This window comes from Orbicella franksi, chromosome 5 (assembly GCF_964199315.1).
Source record: "Orbicella franksi chromosome 5, jaOrbFran1.1, whole genome shotgun sequence".
NCBI lineage: Eukaryota > Metazoa > Cnidaria > Anthozoa > Scleractinia > Merulinidae > Orbicella > Orbicella franksi.
Window position 1 is genome coordinate 32754534 of NC_138149.1, and position 19031 is coordinate 32773564.

The window sequence follows — 19031 nt, forward strand, 5'->3', positions numbered from 1 at the left end:
GGATCATCAAATTGAGTGAAATATAAAATAACCATTCGAAACTTTCAATAACACCGCAAACACAAATTAAAGAAGTTAGGATGCAGATGGACAGAAATTGAAAAAGACTAAAACGTATTTTGATATCGTGGCCTGGGTTTTGAAAACCTGTTAGGCTGACAGTTTTCAAAGTTAATGTCGTTTGTTTGTCGTCTTTATTATAAAGACTGGGAGAAGCATTTCTTTGTAATGAAGCTATAGTTTTGTGCTTTTAGATTCATAGAAGTCTGAATTTCTTCGCTAACATTAAGTTTCTTGACGAGTATTTGGCGAAACGTAATAAAACGGACAAAACTCAGCTGTGACACAATCGCTTTTGTTTAAGCGCAATGGAGCCAGAATTGAGTGGAAAACAGAACAAGGTACAGAAAAAGACAACCGTTAACTATTTTCGAAAATTAATCGTAAACAATGGTTAAAAATACATACGGTTGCGTTCTCAATGAAGAGCGGTTTGAGCTAATTCTTCCCTCTAGTCCAGTTGGCCGAAGCGTTAGCCTTTAGTGATACTAGGCTGATTTAGCAAGAGAACGGGAACGTCACTTGACGACGGCGCGCGTAGTATAAATAGCCAAATATGGTCAAATTAGAACAGAATCTAGGTTATTCCGCGCGCCCTGCAGTCGTCATCTGACCATATGTGGTTATTTGTACTGCGTGCGCCGCCGTCAAGTGACGTTCCCGTTCCCTTGCTAAATCAGCCTAATAACTACAAGAAGACGGCGACACCTGACTGGCGACGGAGTTAATTATGAACGAATGTTTTTTTTTTTGCCTCAATAATAGAGAGAACCAGGTGCACCCGCGCTAAACCTAAACGAAACCAACTTTAAGGTCAGGATACAAATTCTTACTACTGGCCACCATGCACCCTTCATGTTACTATTTTAGAGAATTCGAAAATTCCCCTCGGTAATCAATTCCTCTTCTTTCAGTACCTACTGGCAGCACTGAAAATTAAAATGCGCAATTCGCATTTTACATTTAGTTTCTAATGTAATGCAAATGAGACAAGGTAACCGTGAAAAAGTCTATTCGCTTCTTTAGAAACGTGAAGAAATCTGGTGCGATCTCATCTCGCAAACGCTTGTGGGATCGTCACTGGAGAGAACAGAAGATGAGAAGCCATTTATAGAGCGGAAAAACGTACTGCGCGGCTTTCTGCTCGTCTCTCGCCATACCTGCGGGTGGTGGAAAGAACGGCAGACTGTAATAAGGTACGCGAGGACGTGGATCGGTTGATTAATTTATAATTGGGCAAGCACGACTTTTTTCGGCATTTCACTCTTTAAAAGAAAACAAGGCTCCCCTGCCTGCTGAGAGGTTTTCTTGGTTATACATTTAGTAGTGAGCTTATATGGAGGAATATGTAAAGAGGGTTTGTGGGAAAAAAAAATGTCTTCGCACCGAAATTTCTTGTAGACAGCGGGAAGGTAAGGGTTCGGAAACCTTCTTTAATAGGCGCATTTGATCATATTCACATGCTAATTTGCGCCTTAGAAATATTAAATATTATTATTATCATTATTATTATTATTATTATTATTATTTTAATGTTAATTTTGTTCGAAAGAAAAAAAAAAGATTCCCCACGAAATCAATACACCAGATTTCCATTAGTGACATGAGAATGTTGCTGCTTACCGGAAAAATTGGGAAAGCATATTAAGTTCGTAACTTCTTTTTCTTTACACGATCGACAAAATTCCCGCCATTGTTTTCAAACTTGGAACCTGGCGCGCGGCTAAAACTCGCGCATGCTGAAGGAGTCATGCTGCCGCCAGTAACTGTAACACAAGCCACTGCGAGATGAGACTCGCTCCAGACTTCTCCTCATTCTAAAGTGGCTAATTCAATTTGCAGACAAACAACTCGTGATTACAAAACAACCGTTTAATGTCGGCACAGCTGATCGTTTAAGGTAGAGTATGGCCAACAATTTTCATAAATGAGTTTAATTACTCTCGGGTAACCGCAACTGAAAACAATTATTACAAACCTAGCTAATTATATGTATATATTGGACATAATTCTATCAAAACCTACTATTCAACTAATTAATTAAACGCGGCGTATATATACACTACAAGGTAAGATATGCTTTTGAGGTATTTTACAAAAACGACGAGCAAAATATTGGATTTTCTTTTTTTGTTTCAAAAAATAATCGCTCTTTAGGAAACAAATCTACAAATACATTGCGATAAATTAAGCTTAATATCGCCTGGGCGTGTTTTAAGTGCTGTAGGAAAAGATAATTCTTGCGTCTGGCTGCACAAAACATTAAGGACGTACATTAGATTGTTATTGGAGTCACCTCATGTATAAAGCTTTTTTTCATCATTTTGATACACGATGACACTCAATAAACGATCCTTTTCATGCAAGAATTTTGTTTCGCGAAATCCCACTTTCCCAAAGCGATTAATAACCCACAGGATTCATAGATGGGTTTCCTGAGACGGAAAAATAACATTTATCTTAAATCACCAGGGCGGTGACGCATTCCTCGATTAAAAAAACCGTCATTTCTCTTCCAGACGAAATACGCGAAGAAATTTGACATGCAGATAAAGACACGTTATGTGCTCGGTGTCCCTTAGCAACCGTCACTCAGGACTCTAAGCAACGTATGAACACAGATACCATAGTAACTGTTACTCAAGGTTGTAAGCCACGTGCGTCAAACCCTCGTGGGCGGAGTAACTGTCACTCTTCCGACTTTCATCGTCTGCACGGGTCGTTTTTCTTCGAGCGCCTTTTCTTTGGCTTCGTGTTTCTTTCGGCTGCGTGTCGGCAGCGTGTTGGAGCGCTCTGAGGGTTTCTCCTGACCGTAATGATTGACAAGCTGTCGGTATCTCTGTTCGGATGGAAAGTCGATGAGAGCTTCTCTGTTGTACGTGTGCTTGAAGGCCGATCCATCACTGTCTGATAGATTGTAATCTCCGCGCCTGGTTTTGCCGATCCTAGAGGGAAAATTAATCACATAGCATTCAAGTTTTACATCAAAAAACCTTACCGCGCAATAATAAAGCTGCACCGGGGTTTTGCGAAGACATGAAAACGACTAACCGATGCCGAGCGAGGAAAAAAGTGTCACCCTCACGAAACCCCGAAAAAGGTGTAACCGTAGTAACAAGCGCGGGAAAATGTGTAACCGTAGTAACAAGCGCGGGAAAAAGTGCCACAGGTGCCAACCGCGGAAAACCTGTTTTGAGCGCGGGAAATGATGTAAGCCGTGCAAAACGCGAGAAAGCAAGTGTCAGCCGAATCAAGAGAAGTTTTTGTTTTGCTGAACTCCAAATTGGTTGGAAATAAACAGCATGTTTGCTGTAATTAATCAAGGCGCTGTTCGAGTTCAAAGCCTGCCAAGATAGCTTGAAAAAAAAAAACATTGACAGATGGACGAGGACTTACTTAAACACAGAACTGATTCCTTTGTAGAAAGGCTTTTTCGCAGCAAGTTTCTGTTGCACTGCACTGAAGTCCGCGTTACTTTTCATTGTGATGGGTACTTCCTCTTCAGACGGACTAAACCTGGCGTGACCATTCTGGATGTCACCTGCAATGTCACGCAAAACAAATGTCACATAGAGGTCATTGTCTGTACACGGAAAACTTCATTTCACCTAACTACATGAATAGAGTCAGTGTAGTTTCGTTTTACACAAAACAGCAATTATAGTACTCCTGAAATGCTATGAATATGCGATTTTATAAATAACAGAAAATGAGGTCACCTGGATAAGATCGGTTGGCATTTTCCACGGCACTAGTGAAACTCAGGTTGTCATTGCTTTTTGATCTGAAAACAAGAAGTTGAAAACAGGCACGTGAGTTTAAACAACTTTATCTTTGTAGACTGCGAGAGGAGTCCAGATTTCCATTTAACTGATCAAGAAACATCTGCTGCTTTGCCAGGCAGCTAGATATCGCTTTCACCTTTTTCAGTGAGCTTTTAATTTGGCATGAGATAAGTGGGAATACGTTTTCAAACATTGCAGTTCAATTCCAGCCCACCTTCATTAGCTGTCGCCACTTTCGAATGAGTTCCTGAATTATCTCAACTGCTGTACTTTATAATCAAACCAACACTGTTTGGTTTCGTTTCGCGAATGATTTTGAATTTCGACAGTACTTACTTTTTGTCTTTGACGTTTTTGATTCCTACAAGTTTTAGCTGCCCAGTTGAACGGCTCTTTTGCATCCGACCATAAGGAGAAGTTCGTATTTCTTCTCTGGAATCTAGCAAATGGAATAGAACATTCATAAGTCAGTTTTGTGTAATTATAAAGCCTAAACACAACGAGATTTACAGTTTCAACTTTGGAACCCATCTCTATGCTTGTTATCGTTGGCTGTCTTACGTTTAAATAGGTTGATTACTTTTGTTAGGCTTCCTCGTCCTGTTATTTGTTTTTTTTTTTTTCAAATTGTTTCTATGCACAACTGCTTTCTTTCTCACCATCTTCGAACTGTTGCCGCAGCTGATCTTCCGAGTCGGCCCTTCTAAGAGGATGCTGTTGTATAGTTGGGTAAGTTTCTTCCTCTTCGACTTCGCCTTCCTCTGAGTTATCTGCTGCGATAACAACGAAAGTCGCGCGATTAGTAAAGAAAAGTAGAAAGTCAAACAACACTCGAGATAAATTGCGATGAAACAAGAGCATTCAAATCGGCTGTCGTGCGCTTTCACAGAATTTGAAACTGCTCTATTTCCAGGAGAATCCCCTACGAGTGTCTTAGTTCGTTAGACTGGCAGAACATGTCCACTCCGCGTTCTTGCGGCTCGTTTAATAAAGCGCAGATCGAAGTCAACAAGAGGCCGTTCTGGTTTGATCTAGCCTTACGCTCAAATTATCCACACGATTAGTCACAATACAGTAAAGCTTTCTTACTTTCATTTCTCTCCTGATCTCGTTTTATGAAGTACTCCGACTGCCTAGCGTCCAGGGCCGCTCTGCCTCTTTTCTCCGACATGGACAGGCGTCCGAATCCGTCTCTTTGGAATGGATTGCCATCTTCGGAGGAAAACGGACTAGGAGGAGCGATGATCGGATTTTCAACACTGTCTTCTGTCCATGTTTTACTCGGTGTCGTAGGTTCCGAGCTCACGGACGCGTGTGGAGACCTTCCAAGGCGGGCTACCGCCTGGTCATATGAAGGAGGGAATTCCGTCGTGGGCGACTGGTTCGTAAACTGAGCGGGTGGGGGTGGAGTACTGGGCAAGCTAGCATTGCTCCCTCCTTCCTGGTCTCTTTGTTCCTGGGCTCTTTGCGGGTCTGGCATTTTGAGCCTTAATTGGAGCCCCGCTGGCAAACGGTAATTATCTGCTGCCGAGTCCCATCTCGGTGGGGGCAGAGGCGGTGGTAGCTTAACAGTTGCCTGTGAAGGGCTACCAGGTCCCGAGGGCCTCTCGTCGGTGGTACCTACAGGAGGCGTTGGTATGGCAACAGTGCTAGTGGGTCTTCCTGCAGGAACATTTTCTGCAGATGAAGTAGAAGCTCCTGACGGCGATGCTATTGCTAGTGAACTTGGAGCAAGGGGTTGCGCCCGGTTATTTCCCATGGCCAGGGGACTAAGGCGATGAACTGGGCGTTGCCTGAAAGGACTGTAGAACTGGGTTCCAGGACTCTGGCTCTTGTTGACGGCCACACAGTAAGAGTCGTTACGATGCACGGCATTTCTCGCACGAATAGGAGTTAGATTTTTATTGGTGATTGACTCGTTAAACTGATCTTCCTCGCTACTTGGATGTCCTAAGAAACAAACAAAAGACAAACGAAATAAATTTCAAGAGCGATATGTCTGTATACGAGCCAAGTGGCCCATCAGGGCGAAGCGTATCCCGGTTTCTGTAGCATGAAGCGACTAGGAGTATTTCTACTCCCCCCTGGATGGGATGCTAGTCCATCGCAGGGTTACCCGCAGCATTAAATTTACCGGTATCCATTTATACACCTGGGTGGAGAGAGGCACTTCGAGTAAAATGTCTTGTCCAAGAACACAACGCAATGTCCCCGGCCAGGGCTCGAGCCAGGACCGCTCGATCCGGAGACGAGCGCACTAACCATGAGGCCACCGCGCCTTGCAAGAGCGAACAAAATATGTTTCATTAAAGTAGCAGCACATCGAAGGATGTGCATCTAGTCTAGTAAATGATGCAAGTTCGCAAGTGGTTGAGCATACAGTGAACAAGAACTTACGTTCTTTATTGGGAACACCGCCATCAGTTTCTGAGGTACTGCGCTGTGGCTCCTCCACAGACACTGCTTCTATGGGCCTCTCTTGATCAGGCGCGTTCAGCTCCTCAAGGGACCTGCTCTGGAGTAACTCCCCGGGGGGTGGGTTGGTCTCGTCTTGTTCACGCGCTATGGTAACATCAATGAAAGCCTGATTGGGTCTCGTGGATTGCATAGCAAGTCTCAGAGTCTCCATTGCCGATTGGTTCGTTAAACCCACCAGGGATTTATTGTTCACACGGAGGAGCTGGTCGTCTGGGCATAGACGGTTATCCTTGGCTGCAGCACCCCCTGGAATAATAGACTTGACAAAGATGCCTTTGTCTTGAGGACTGTCGCGACCTTGTTGAGACGTAGCACGTGACTTGCCTTTTACACTCACGCCCAGGCCTGCCGCGCCAGACAGGTCCAAAGGAATTTTGAATGTAAGTACTTGGAGACCTTCTTCCCTAAAATGGCGCAAGCTGTCTTCATTGACCTTTAGAGGAAAAACAGACGGTACTACATATTAAAACTACTCAGCTCTAAAGCCTGGTTTTCATATGTCGGGAAAATCCCAGACGATCGGGGATTTTACTTTTACATGAAATCCAGGCTTAAGTCATTTTTTTTTAAATTTATGGCAGCTGAACAAGTGCTGTAGTTTAATAATCACTGACGGGTGGAAAACTGCAATACACCAATCAGAAAGCGACCCGTAACCAGTGTCAAGCGCGGCAAAACATGATGTAGCCGGCATGCGCGGGAAGTCATGCGGATACCATGTCGCAAGCAAGCGCGGGAAAAAATCATAAGTGGTTTGAATTTCCCGCACATGATTGGCCAGAAAACAACAACTCCGCTCCGATTGGTTTTGTCAATTAATCACCAAGCTTAGTAAAAAGAAATCAAATACTGTCTAGAACAAAAACTAGACATACAAACACTATTTTTGTGCTTGTTTCACACGTTTAAAATAAATCAAAATATAAAATAAAGCAATGTTCATTGCAAATCAGCCTTGTTTCTTGATTCTTACCTCTATAGCGGGCGTCCGGGGAGATTGAACCACTTCTTCTCTTTGAACTAGAATCGTCACCAGACCTCTGGTGCCTCGAAGAGTATTCACGGCTTCCGCTTGGCTTTTGCCGGCCATTTTCTGCCCGTTTACCTGAAAAAAGGCAGCCAAAACGAACAATAAGGAAAAGTGGCAAATTACAAGTTGACTATTTACTACTGTGGCCTAACATGAAACACCTCCAAATAGTCGTCAGAACGGAATTTGAACCCGTGTCTTCGGGATTTCAAGTCCGGCGCCCTGGCCACTTGGCCTAGTCTTCTTCGCAGCCGTCATTAGGGGCGTCACGCAACGCTTCCCCCCACTAAGTGAGGGAGAAGCGTTTCGTGACGACCTTAATAACGGCTGCGAAAGAGACTGCAATTGAGCACGCTATTTTGGGGTTTTAAATGGAAAATATGAAGAACATTTGACTCCTTATCGTCTCTACACCGTTCAAAAGCATAATAACGATTAAAGCCAAAACTGTTTCTTTAGGTTATTTCAATACAAGGCTTTTACAGATACACACCTCCACAATTTGATCACCAGCTTTTAACTGGCCGCCTTCAATAGCAGCACCTTTAGGCAAGATACTCTTCACAAATATGGGAGTATTCCCTCCTGCAGGATTGTCACGTGTTGTGATACTAAATCCAAGACCGTCATTTCCTGAAAAAGTAAGCCTTGTATTAGTACTACTAATCGCTAGTCTCCTAGAGGCCTGCACAGCCGGAGCTTCTCCCGGTTTCTGTAGGATGAAGCAACTAAGAGTACTTCTACTCCCTCTGGATGGGATGCTGGTCCATTGCAGGGTTACCCCCAGCATTTAATTCGCCGGTATACACGTCTACACTTGGGGAGAGACAGGTACTGTGAGCGTGGAGCGTCTTGCCCAAGAACACAAGACTATGACCCAGGCCAGGGCTTGAACCCAGACAGCTCGATTCGGAGACCAGCTCGCTAACCATAAAGCCACTGCACCTCCAATGTGCAGGGTTGTTTGAAAGCTGATCAACATAAATTTAAGACTAAAAGATGGCCGCAGTTTAAATTTCTCTTGTACAGCTATAGAAGTGAACGTGTTTTTCATTGTTACTTCTCTTAGAATTTGAGATTATTTAATTTCAAAAACTGTGAATAAAAACCTTCACTGGAAAGTTTAAAATTGTAGCTTAACTGCACTTTGAACAAACCAAGTAATAACTTTAACTCTGTTTGTTGTTAATACTCTTACCTTTCATTAGTTCAATAAGAATTCTCTTGTTAACTTTCTTGAAGCTGCTATCAGGAATCGAAGGTGAACCAACGAGTGATTGAGGTGTTAAAGGTAATACTTCTCTCTGTGATTGCTCCTGAGGCTCTGATTGGCTATTTTCTGGTGCAGGCCGAGCTTGTATGACTTCCCCTTCATGTTGTGCGTCACTCTTCTGTCCAGGAACAAATGAATGTGAACGCGACACACCAAGGTTGACCACAGGCGCCTTGATAGCAGCAGCAAACAGCTCCTCTGCTCTGAAAGGCGACAAAAATGCAGGTTTGAGTGTGAATTTTCTTACATGTGTACCTTATGTAGAGGAGACGTTTTTGTGCACGTAACATCATGCATCAGAATATAATGTAACAAAGAAGTGGCAAGCATTTGTGCCACAGGCCAAACAGTTAAACATAATGATGGTGATTTTGGTTTCGTTACCTTTCATTTGGCATGTCCAAAAGACTCCATCCATTAACCTCAACAATCCTATCAGCAATCTGCAGAAATAATGAAGAACGAATGAATTAACGAACGTACGAACGAACGAACAAACAAACAAATAAAAGAATGAAAGGACGAACGAATGAACAAACAAACAAATGAATGAATGAGTGAACGATGTACCAAATGAATGGATGAACAATTTTCCAAGGGTGAAAGTGATATAATTTATAGCCACAAATTACACAAAACAAATGCCCAAACTAAAATTACAAGCAACTTACTTCAAGTCTACCATCTCTTGCTGCACAGCCGGAGGGTGAAATATTACGAACAATGAGACCAAGTTCCCTATTAGAAAAAAACAATAATAATACTTGACATACTGAAGACAACTTTGAGATATTGTTAAGTTAAGTGATTTTGGCTAGGATTTTTGTGTGAATTTCCCCTGAGAGAGTGGATTACAAGTGGATGGGACCTTACCACTCTGCTTACTGGAGCAGGTCCCCCTTTCTGCACCCCACTTTTGAGAAGATCCATCTTGACTTTAGTCCCTCCCCTTTTAATTTAATCCTAGAGCTTTTTAATCCGCCACCACTGCAACCATTCCTGGTATGACATACAGAAACCAACTAGACACTCGTATTAAAGTTGAAGGCTTACCACCCACTTCATAAATAAAAGGAAACACGGCACATGATAAAAACAAAAACAAAAAATAACAAAAATATTAACTTGGCACCTGCTATCTGCTGTTCTGTATCCTGCTACTGTGAATCCTAATGGCTCTAGAGGATCCTCGCGTTTTAACTCAATCATAAGCATATCAGGTTCCCTGTGCGAAATAACATGACAATCATCTATCACAATACTTGGAACTCAAAGTCCTTCACAGTTTTCTCCCTTAAAGCTTGGCTTTTGCAGCTTGTCATGTAGGCAAGTCTGTTCTGTCACAGAATCATGAGAGCAAAATAAGCTATTACCTATACGCAAAGCAGCATTAGGTATTTTCACATCCCCAGTGTTTGCTTTCAAATCCATACACAGTTTGTGTTTATAGCTTATGAACAATTTATTAATCTCTTTTGCGTCAAGTAGTACAAAAAGCTTCCAAAACATGAGGCTTTGAATACAAAACCTATTTTTAAAAAGAGCAGTACATAGTATAAAATCCCAACACAATTAAATACCCTGTTACGTGTAGCTATTTACAACATAAAAAAAAATTCATGAATTTAATGAATGTAATATTGCTATTTACAACATGGCCATGGGATGGACTTGTAACTGCCAACAAAAATCCAGCTGTAACAGCAGAATGTTTGACATGACCCTGAGACCACTACCCTACCCACCCCAGCAGCAGTCAGCCATGTTGCCTTGTCTGCAGTGAATACAAAAAATGTCCACTTACCCACTGCTCTCTGAGCTTTCTGAGTGCTGATCATCATTATATTTAGCGGCAAAGTCTGGTTCATTAGAGCTTGGCTCTGACGGTGATGTTACCGTACTCACTGGCTCCTCTTGATGGTTATTATTCTAGAAAAAAATGATTGATATCAAAACTAATCCCACTTTCCAAGTGCTTTGTAGTTCCTTTGTGAAACATACCAATTAAGTTCTGCTTACGTGTATCTGGATTTCCAAGTTCCATATATCATGTTCGCACAGGCATCCAAGCTCATTTTGACATACTGTAAACATTACAGGTAACCAAAGGTCTTTTGACCATGAACTATGAATACCTGTACCAGTATATGTTTCTACAGAATACTCTTAATAACAAATTTTGCTGAGTTGTAAAAAGCAGGGACATGTGGATTCCATCATCTCAAACTCTTAAGGGAAATAAAAATAGTTCTAAGTAATTCAGGGGACTCTGAGAAGCCGATAGTACATGACTGAGCATATCCAAGGGAGAATGGTCTGCATTTAAGATAGCCGAGAATTTGAGGCAACCAAGTTTGAGATAGCAAGGGTCAACTGCATGCTCAAATTCTTGGGCCCAGAAAGAAGCCCGACACTCGTCACATTTGTAACCATGCCACGTACTGTAATCCTGCAGGTCTTGATATCACGAAATGACCAGAAATTTCAAAACTCCACCTGGATTGGATACTACATGTAGTTCATCACAGGGAATATTAACTAAAGGTAAATGTACGAATGCAAGTACAATTAAGGAATTTTATGAATTGTATGTATGTGAGTTTACTATGAGTGATATTTGAAATTTCTTACAAAATTGTATGAGCCTTTAGGGAAATGCAATTTGAAAGAATTTTGAAATATGAGTAGTGTAAATCCTTACTTGTTTGAGCTTTCATACAATTATTACCGGTACTAGTTTATTTAATGACTTAGAAAATTAATAAATTACACTGCAGTGCAAATTATGAATTAACAATAAATTGGCTTGCTCTCAACCAATCACAATGAAGTAATTTTCTCAGTCGTATGTAAAAATGATAAAATAATAAGTTAGAATCAATCCACTGCGCACTAGAAAAGTATGTTGCCCTTGGAAGAACACAAAAATTGGGATGTTAGCCACACTAGAACCATACACCACTTGATTGGCAGTCTCGGATGAGCACACCTCTCATATATCAGAGTAAAAGTGCAAACAATGTGAAAGCTAAATGTATGAGGATAATGGCTAAGTCTCTTACCACAAACATTCTCTCCTCCTGTAGCTCTGCCCATCTGTCCAGCATAGGGCTGTCTACAAACATAGATTTCCGTGTACTGTTCCTACCCAATGAAAATGTTTCTTCTTCCACTTCACTATTACTGTGTTCATTATCAGCATGGTCAGAGCTTGTTGATGAAAAACGTCTTCTGTCCATGTTAGCATGACCATTATACATTGCCTGTTTAACAGGCGTCCCTATGGCAACAAATGTTGCCTCTCCTGTCCTGTAAATTGTGGGTTTCACTATTACATTCTCAGTTGTTTCAGACTTTGATGAATCCGAACTTATTCGATATCGATCATCCTGTGAAGATATTCCAGAATCTTCTGATGCTGGTGTCAATTCGATGTAAGAGGTCCTGCTACTGTTCACACTGATATGTCTTACAGGTTTAGGTGGAACTGGCGGTGGAGGGCTTTTTATTACCCTGGATACAGTCTTGATTTCACCATTGGTGTTTTCAGTCTTATTATTGTTGATTGAAGTATATGGTTTCAGCGGCGGTTCCTCTATATATTTTGGAGCCTCATCTTCATGCTGGGAGAGGTCTGGACTTGCTGTTCCTACTGATGACGCACTTGTCCCATATCCACCATTTTGAGCTGGACGATGAAGAGTCTGCGAGGTACCTTCTTGAAATACTGCAAGTAGCTAGTAAGAATTAACATAAGAATTAGTCATTACATGACACATTTATGTTATTATTAAGCTGGCATTTTAATTTTTAAAAAAAATTCATGTTTCATGTTTTGTAAATTGAAAAATTTATTTTTGGTTCCATTGAGAATGGAAAATAAAAATTAAACTAGAAAACTTCATTTTCCATAAAGCAATAAGGGAAGTGAAATTCGCTGATTATGGATACTGGGGAGGGATACAAGTAGTTGCTATGGAAACTACCTTGAATAAGCTCTCCCTGTGTGGCAATATATGTGGCCACTGAGTGTGTAGACTTTTTAAAGGAGCTGCATCACAGTTGGTACATATTGAAATGTTTAGCCCAAATTCTTCAAGTTTGTCATTTGTAATGCATGTTAATCTTCTCCATCCTTTTGATACCATCCTGCTTCCTTTATGGTTTGTTATTCTCTTTTTTTTTAATTGGTGTTTTTCTAAGTAAGTTATCTACTATTTTCAGGGTCCCTTCAGTTGAAGGCAATTTTGTACATGTTCAAAATAACTCAAAATGCCGTTACTGAGACTGCGACTTGAAATAGCACTGAAAATGAAATGCAAACATAGAATTTTGAATAAGTAACAAAAACCGGCCCATTCTTGAAAACCACTTATGGGCAGTTTTAATTAAATGATTCTTATACACCTAACGCTGTGTACACTACACTTTAAACATTATGCATAATGTGACATAAAGCAAGTTTTTGATCCAGCCTATTTGTCAAGGTCATGCAAAGTGATCCGATAATATTCTGCATTTCAATCAAACTTAATTATCAAAAACAAACAGTTCTCCCAACTTGTAAACATCTAAATGACAACTTCACTGCACTGTCAAAAATTAAAATGCCAAATATTTCCAGAATGAAGAACTTGATCAATGATGGCTAAGTGCGGGAGCTTTCTAGAATCTGGGTTAGAAGGTCACTTTCCTCCAGAGTAAAGATATCTGGGATGGCATGAAGAATTTCTGGCCTAAATTTGATTGATTCTAACATGTACAGCCATGACTGTTATAGGGCTGTACTGCATGGCTAAACATTTGTAACTTTTCTCTGCCCTAAATGTCTTCTGCGATACCAGGCAGCCTTGAAAAAACAGAAATATGTAGTAATATTATCACATCACATGGCCCAGTAATTATAATAAGTTCCATAAACCTAGATGTCACAGACCTTGAGAATTAACAATATTAAAAGACAAACTAAGTTCTGTAATAAAAAGTGTGAAGGGCTTATCGTTAATAATATTATGATCTAAATCCACAACAGAAACTGAAGAGCTGATTGATGAACATTCAGGACATTCAAAGCAACCTTTGAGTTGGTATGCAAAAATTAAAACATTAAAGTAAATTGAGCCAGAGCATTCCACCTACAAAATTTTATCTGATCATTGTTTAAGAAAAATATTAGTCTTCCGCAGTACATGTAGTAATGTTTTTGTAACAGGCTGTTAGACCTGCCAGATGCTCTGTCTCAAGAGGCTAGGTCAAGATAAAAGCCTGATGTGTTCTACCCCTACAGAGAGAAGAAGCACATCCTTGCCAGAGCTCAACTTGAGTCGCATTCATACTATATTGCAAGAGTGAAAGAAAGTTTGTTCTCCCCTTAGAAGAGAGGCAAGCCCACATGAATCACAATCACTACAACCATTCTCGCAGACTGTCCAAGAACCCTGACTGCTATTAATAAGAATTTCAAAAGAACAGCTGTTAACTGGAGCCTGTGTCTGACAACAATTACTTCAAAAACTCCAGAACATTCTGTTTTAAATCACCTTCACATAATCAGGAAACCAAAGACAGTTTAAATGATCAGTGGGATGAATTAAAAAGCTTGCCAAGGAAGGCTTACTGGTTTAAATATTTATCCACCTTGGGGAGGTGATAAACCACATATTAATCATAGCGTTGAATAACTTTCCAATCCTTTGCATACTGGATCATAACCAGCCACAAGGAAGGCATGCAATGAGAATGGATGATAATCTACAAAAATTATATTATCAAACTTCTTGTTCTCAAATGAAAAATTTTGGAAAATGTATGATGGAATGTCAGGAGAACTTAGTTACTGACCTTTGGACTAAAATAAGGATTTAATAAAAGTATCCAAACAGTACTAAGGACCTCCCTTAACATTGTTTTCTCAAGGAAAAAGGTGACATTACAATCCACAATAAAATTTTTATTCTCTCTAAACACATACACATAGAAACAAAAATTCACTACTTCAACAAGCATGTTTTATTGACATGCAACTCAATCAGGCTAGGGCAGTGGGCAAGAAAAGACTGACCTCTCATGAATGAAACCCACTTAATTTGAATTCTATACCACCCTGACTCACGTCTGCATGAGAGCCAGTTCATTTAATGTATAACTGATGAGGTAGCTCTGGTTGGTTGCAACTTAATTTAATTTCCCTTCACAGGTATGAATTATCCACCTGAGCCACTACATATAATCTCCCTGTAGGACTATATTTAATTTGAATTGAGTCTGCAGCATTTGACAAAGAGCTTTGGCTAGAAAATATTTTTGAAAGTTTACAATCTTATTAAATTTTAGTTTAATTAACTTCCTTCTAAACCCAACATACAGTGCTATACCCCATGAAAATGGAAAAGATTTGTAGGACTTGACACCAAATGACCTGTTTAAATCACCTCCCAATTGGAAGCCTTGTTATCATTGATCTCGACTCCGATAACAGAAGTTTTATTTAATAAAATGTCCATTGTTGATTGTTATGTCTGGTAAAATAATGAAACATGGTGCGAAACCCTCAAAGCACAGACACAATAATCTTGCACATCGAATGAATGCTCGGGTTCAGTAGAAGAAAACCATTAGACTGTAAATCAATCCTTAGAATGAATAAAAAAAATGTCGGGTTTGTAAGATAAAGGTTGAGCTTTGGAGAGACCTTGTTCAGTTGACACAGGTATACATGATAAGATATCCATCATTCTACACAAACATGCTAATACATGTATGTGCTGAGAACCATGCATACACAGAAAGTGCACATATTTTACAATCTTTGACCCATGCGATAAATTAAACAAATATGTGCCATGGATAAATGTAGAAATACAGAGAAAAAGACAGTTTACTCCAGCACCCCTTTTACAAATCTCTGACCTTCCCACAAAATAGCATGTCAAGAGAAATGACAATGTGATCATGAAAAGTTATATAATTTTGCAATTCCTGTATGAATACAAATTGACAGGATTGAAGTGCTCAAAAAGGCAGGAAACAACGTTTAAACCACACTTTAAGCATCTTTTACAACAAGGATGACTGTATGGTCATCCAAACCGTTATTGGCAATGATCCCTCAAACGATTGTCTGGAAAAGCTATATTTTCACACGGTCTCAACAGGAGGCTTTCATACTTGAAATTCACTAAACAAACATCGGACTGATCTTCTTAAAACACTGATTTGAAATTCCTAAATTACACCAAACGAGATATAAATTGGAGAGATACAAGACATCTTATGACAAAGAAACAACAAAGAGTTCTTGTCTTGTAATAGAAAATCGTTTGCCGACCAATTTAGCCAAGCGTGTCACGCTATCAATTAAATGTTCATTTCAGTGTTGTAAATTTCAATAAAAACAGGATACATTTAGGAATTTTGAATAGGAGTTTTGAATTTAATCTGCTAGTAATTACTAAGAAAAACACCAGAATAGACACGAAACAAGGGAAGAAAGCAATAGTTGTACCTTGTCCTTATCATCCACTACATCGCATAACATGTCGTCCGGATCGAGTATTCCATGGTCTTCGCTCGTCTCCAGAAAATGCACTTGAATAAACTCATCGGGCGGCTGCAAAATAATCGGCGCATAAAAACCAAGAGTTGATTAAATGGATCTTTCGGTATAATTACAAATGTCAGTCACAATTTCATCGCTCCTTCTCTTGCTATCGATACCTTGCACATTTACCACGGCATATAATCATTTCAAAGTTGTGCAGTTTGTGGTTTGATATTCAACCTTCCAATCATGTAAATACACAACGCAATTTATGATAGCTAGGGCGAAACCTGAGAAGAAGCAAAGCTGGGGTTGATAATATGTTAACGAGGACATTGCACACCTTTGCAAGAAATAAATTTAAGCGGAACGAAGCGGTTGTGGTTTTGCCTTAAGCTTATATTCATTAAATCAATGTAGCATGCTGAAAACAAAAGCATCGTACTTCAATTTACCGACATTTCGGCGACGAAACTCCAGCTGATACAGGAATATTTTTCCTTGCGGCTTATACCGTGTATCATGTTTATGTAAGGTTGCTATCGGAGGGTGAAAAATCTAATATTTAGAAACCGACTAGTGCAATTATTCTCAATTGCTGGCTCGATACAAACTTCGAAACCTTGGATACATTTGAATTTGAATCGAACATCTCATCGCCCGTACTACGCCGGAAATCGAATACACGTAAACGTTTTCCCTGAATACCATGAATCACGAAATAAGTAGCTCAAAAACAGCACCGTAAACGGCGCAGAAAGTTTGAATATTATTCAATCTTCAAGGAAAGACTAAACGTTAGTAGCAGTAGTAAATGACAATTTAATAAACCGTCAGGAAGGTTCTCGAGGCACATTTTGTGTCGAATTCGTAAGCGGCAATGATCTTGATTCGGTCGCTTTCGAAGCTTCACATACAAGAGACCACTAAAGCCTAAGTTTCTCAAACACCAATACCTAACTGTCAATTAAGATGGAAACTTAACAGAATTTACACTTGCCTTGTTTGTAGCCTTGCGATATCTTGAAACCGCTCGCTCTATAAGCTCACTCACGGTCAGTTCGCCATTTCCACAGGGGACAATGACACGAACCGAGTCAAAACACACTGTCACCTTCATGCCGTTAGCGCCAAATTCAGTCCAAATCTTTCGGCGGACACCACAATATTACAACACAACGAAACAATCATTCCTCAACGACGAACTTCGACTTCCAATCACTCTGTTTTGAAGCTATGAATAAATTTGTGAGGTTGAATTTGTGGTTACGGCCTCCCACGTGACACGCACTCGCCAATCACGAAGCGTTCTTTTCTGCGCCATAAAAATGGAGGTCACGTGCGACTTACTAGGGAGGTGTGGGTGTAATAATGGAATGATGTCATCCTGGAAAATAGTTTACGTTCGAATGAGTCGCTAAATGATTTTAGGCCAATATACATGACAAAGTTATAAAAGACTACAATTGCTAGCAAAAGAAAGCGTTTTCGAGATTTTTCTACGTCAACTGCAGAAAACGTTCTTCGATAATAAAAAGACAATTTTATGCAGAATCTTATCTACGAGTCAACTGGGAATGTTTCCGTGAGATTTTTTTTTTGTTTGAATAACTTTCCCTAAATCCTTTCACTATTTTGATTTATTTGTAGGCGTAAAATGAGTATGACACATATCGTGATATCATTTACGCACATAAGTCAATTCAAAAGTCTTTTCACAGATGTGTATTTTCTTTTATAACACATTTCCGCTCCGTTAAATGATTCGTAACAACGGTATTCCAATCATCCGCTGTATTTCAGAGCGAGAGTTAAAATATTTATAAGAAGAAAAGCGTTTTTGTCAACTTTAGTAACTTTCGTGCCTCCTGTAACAGAACTTCAAGAACGGAGTGGACATTTGCATGAAAACTGGAATGATCGTCAGAGACTATCATATTTCAAGCCATTCGAGTTGTTGAAAAAAAAAAACTTTTTCTCAAAATAGAAAACAAATATTATTTAAGAATTATTGAAATACAAAAACGTACGTGCGAAATATCCATTATGGAATGCCTTCCGGCGAATGGTTTTCTGTGAAACATGGCTAGACTTCTTTTGGAATCTACTTGAGCTTGCCATAAGGACGAGTTATTGTTCACTGAAATAAAAATCATACATAGTAGAAAGTTCTGCTCCGGATTCTGTTGCATAGCTACTTTATTTTTACGTCCACCCAAGATCTATGTACAGATCACTGAGACAGATATTTAAATGTAAGTCACGTTGTCATTCTGTGATTCAAACTGCTCTTGAAAGGGACACAGTACAGCATCTAAGTCATGACTTTTCACAGATGGGGATCGCCGGTTCGCAGTTTTTCTGACACAGACAAATACCGATGAGGTGCATTTTTCGCAGCGACTATAAACAATATTATAAGACGTTAATTTATTTGCTAGTTATCTCATGTACAACCATTTTAGAACAACGGAACTTGTATTGCATGGGACCAGCCTGTATGGGTTATTGACCAAGCTTGTTCGGTCAAGATGGCTGGATATTGGCCAAGTTCTTTTTTTGCGTGCTTATGGACCCAGACGGAGTCGAGGTCCACAAACTCGCAAAAAAAGAACGAGGCCAATATCCAGCCATCTTGACCGAACAAGCTTGGCCAATAAAGGATTTGTTATGCGGCTTTCGGGGAAATTTTTCTTGCGGGATACGGCGGGAAGTCCCGAGCGGGCAAGATAGCTCCATCTTGCCCGAGTAGCCAATCAGAGCGTAAGATTTGATTCATCTTGCCCGCACACGGAGCTTGCCATATAATAAACTTAATTATCACTCTGTCGTCTCACTAAGAGGAAAACAGTGCGGATTAGCGAG

At 40.1% G+C, this 19031-nt stretch overlaps 1 protein-coding gene across 1 annotated transcript; it reads right to left on the reverse strand.

Annotated features, from left to right (window-relative positions):
• Positions 1 to 1911: 1911 nt before the first annotated feature.
• On the reverse strand, positions 1912 to 17718 carry LOC145488323 (uncharacterized). Its single transcript, XM_081467162.1, has 17 exons — positions 17167 to 17718; positions 16131 to 16235; positions 11689 to 12363; positions 10431 to 10555; positions 9759 to 9851; positions 9298 to 9364; positions 9011 to 9069; positions 8552 to 8829; positions 7847 to 7986; positions 7297 to 7428; positions 6243 to 6756; positions 4935 to 5795; positions 4505 to 4618; positions 4182 to 4284; positions 3780 to 3844; positions 3457 to 3601; positions 1912 to 3005 (listed from the first exon to the last, which is right to left on the reverse strand). Exons 1-17 carry the CDS (start codon positions 17284 to 17286, stop codon positions 2723 to 2725), a joined length of 3879 nt encoding a protein of 1292 aa, XP_081323288.1. The 5' UTR covers positions 17287 to 17718; the 3' UTR covers positions 1912 to 2722.
• Positions 17719 to 19031: the final 1313 nt, after the last annotated feature.

Coding starts and splice junctions, on each gene's coding strand:
- LOC145488323 (XM_081467162.1), bottom strand. CDS start 17,286: ATGAAGGTGACAGTGTGTTTTGACTCGGTTCGTGTCATTGTCCCCTGT. Junction 8,830..9,010: donor TTGGACATGCCAAATGAAAG/GTAACGAAACCA, acceptor GTCGCCTTTCAG/AGCAGAGGAGCTGTTTGCTG. Junction 4,619..4,934: donor AGATCAGGAGAGAAATGAAA/GTAAGAAAGCTT, acceptor TTGTTATCGCAG/CAGATAACTCAGAGGAAGGC.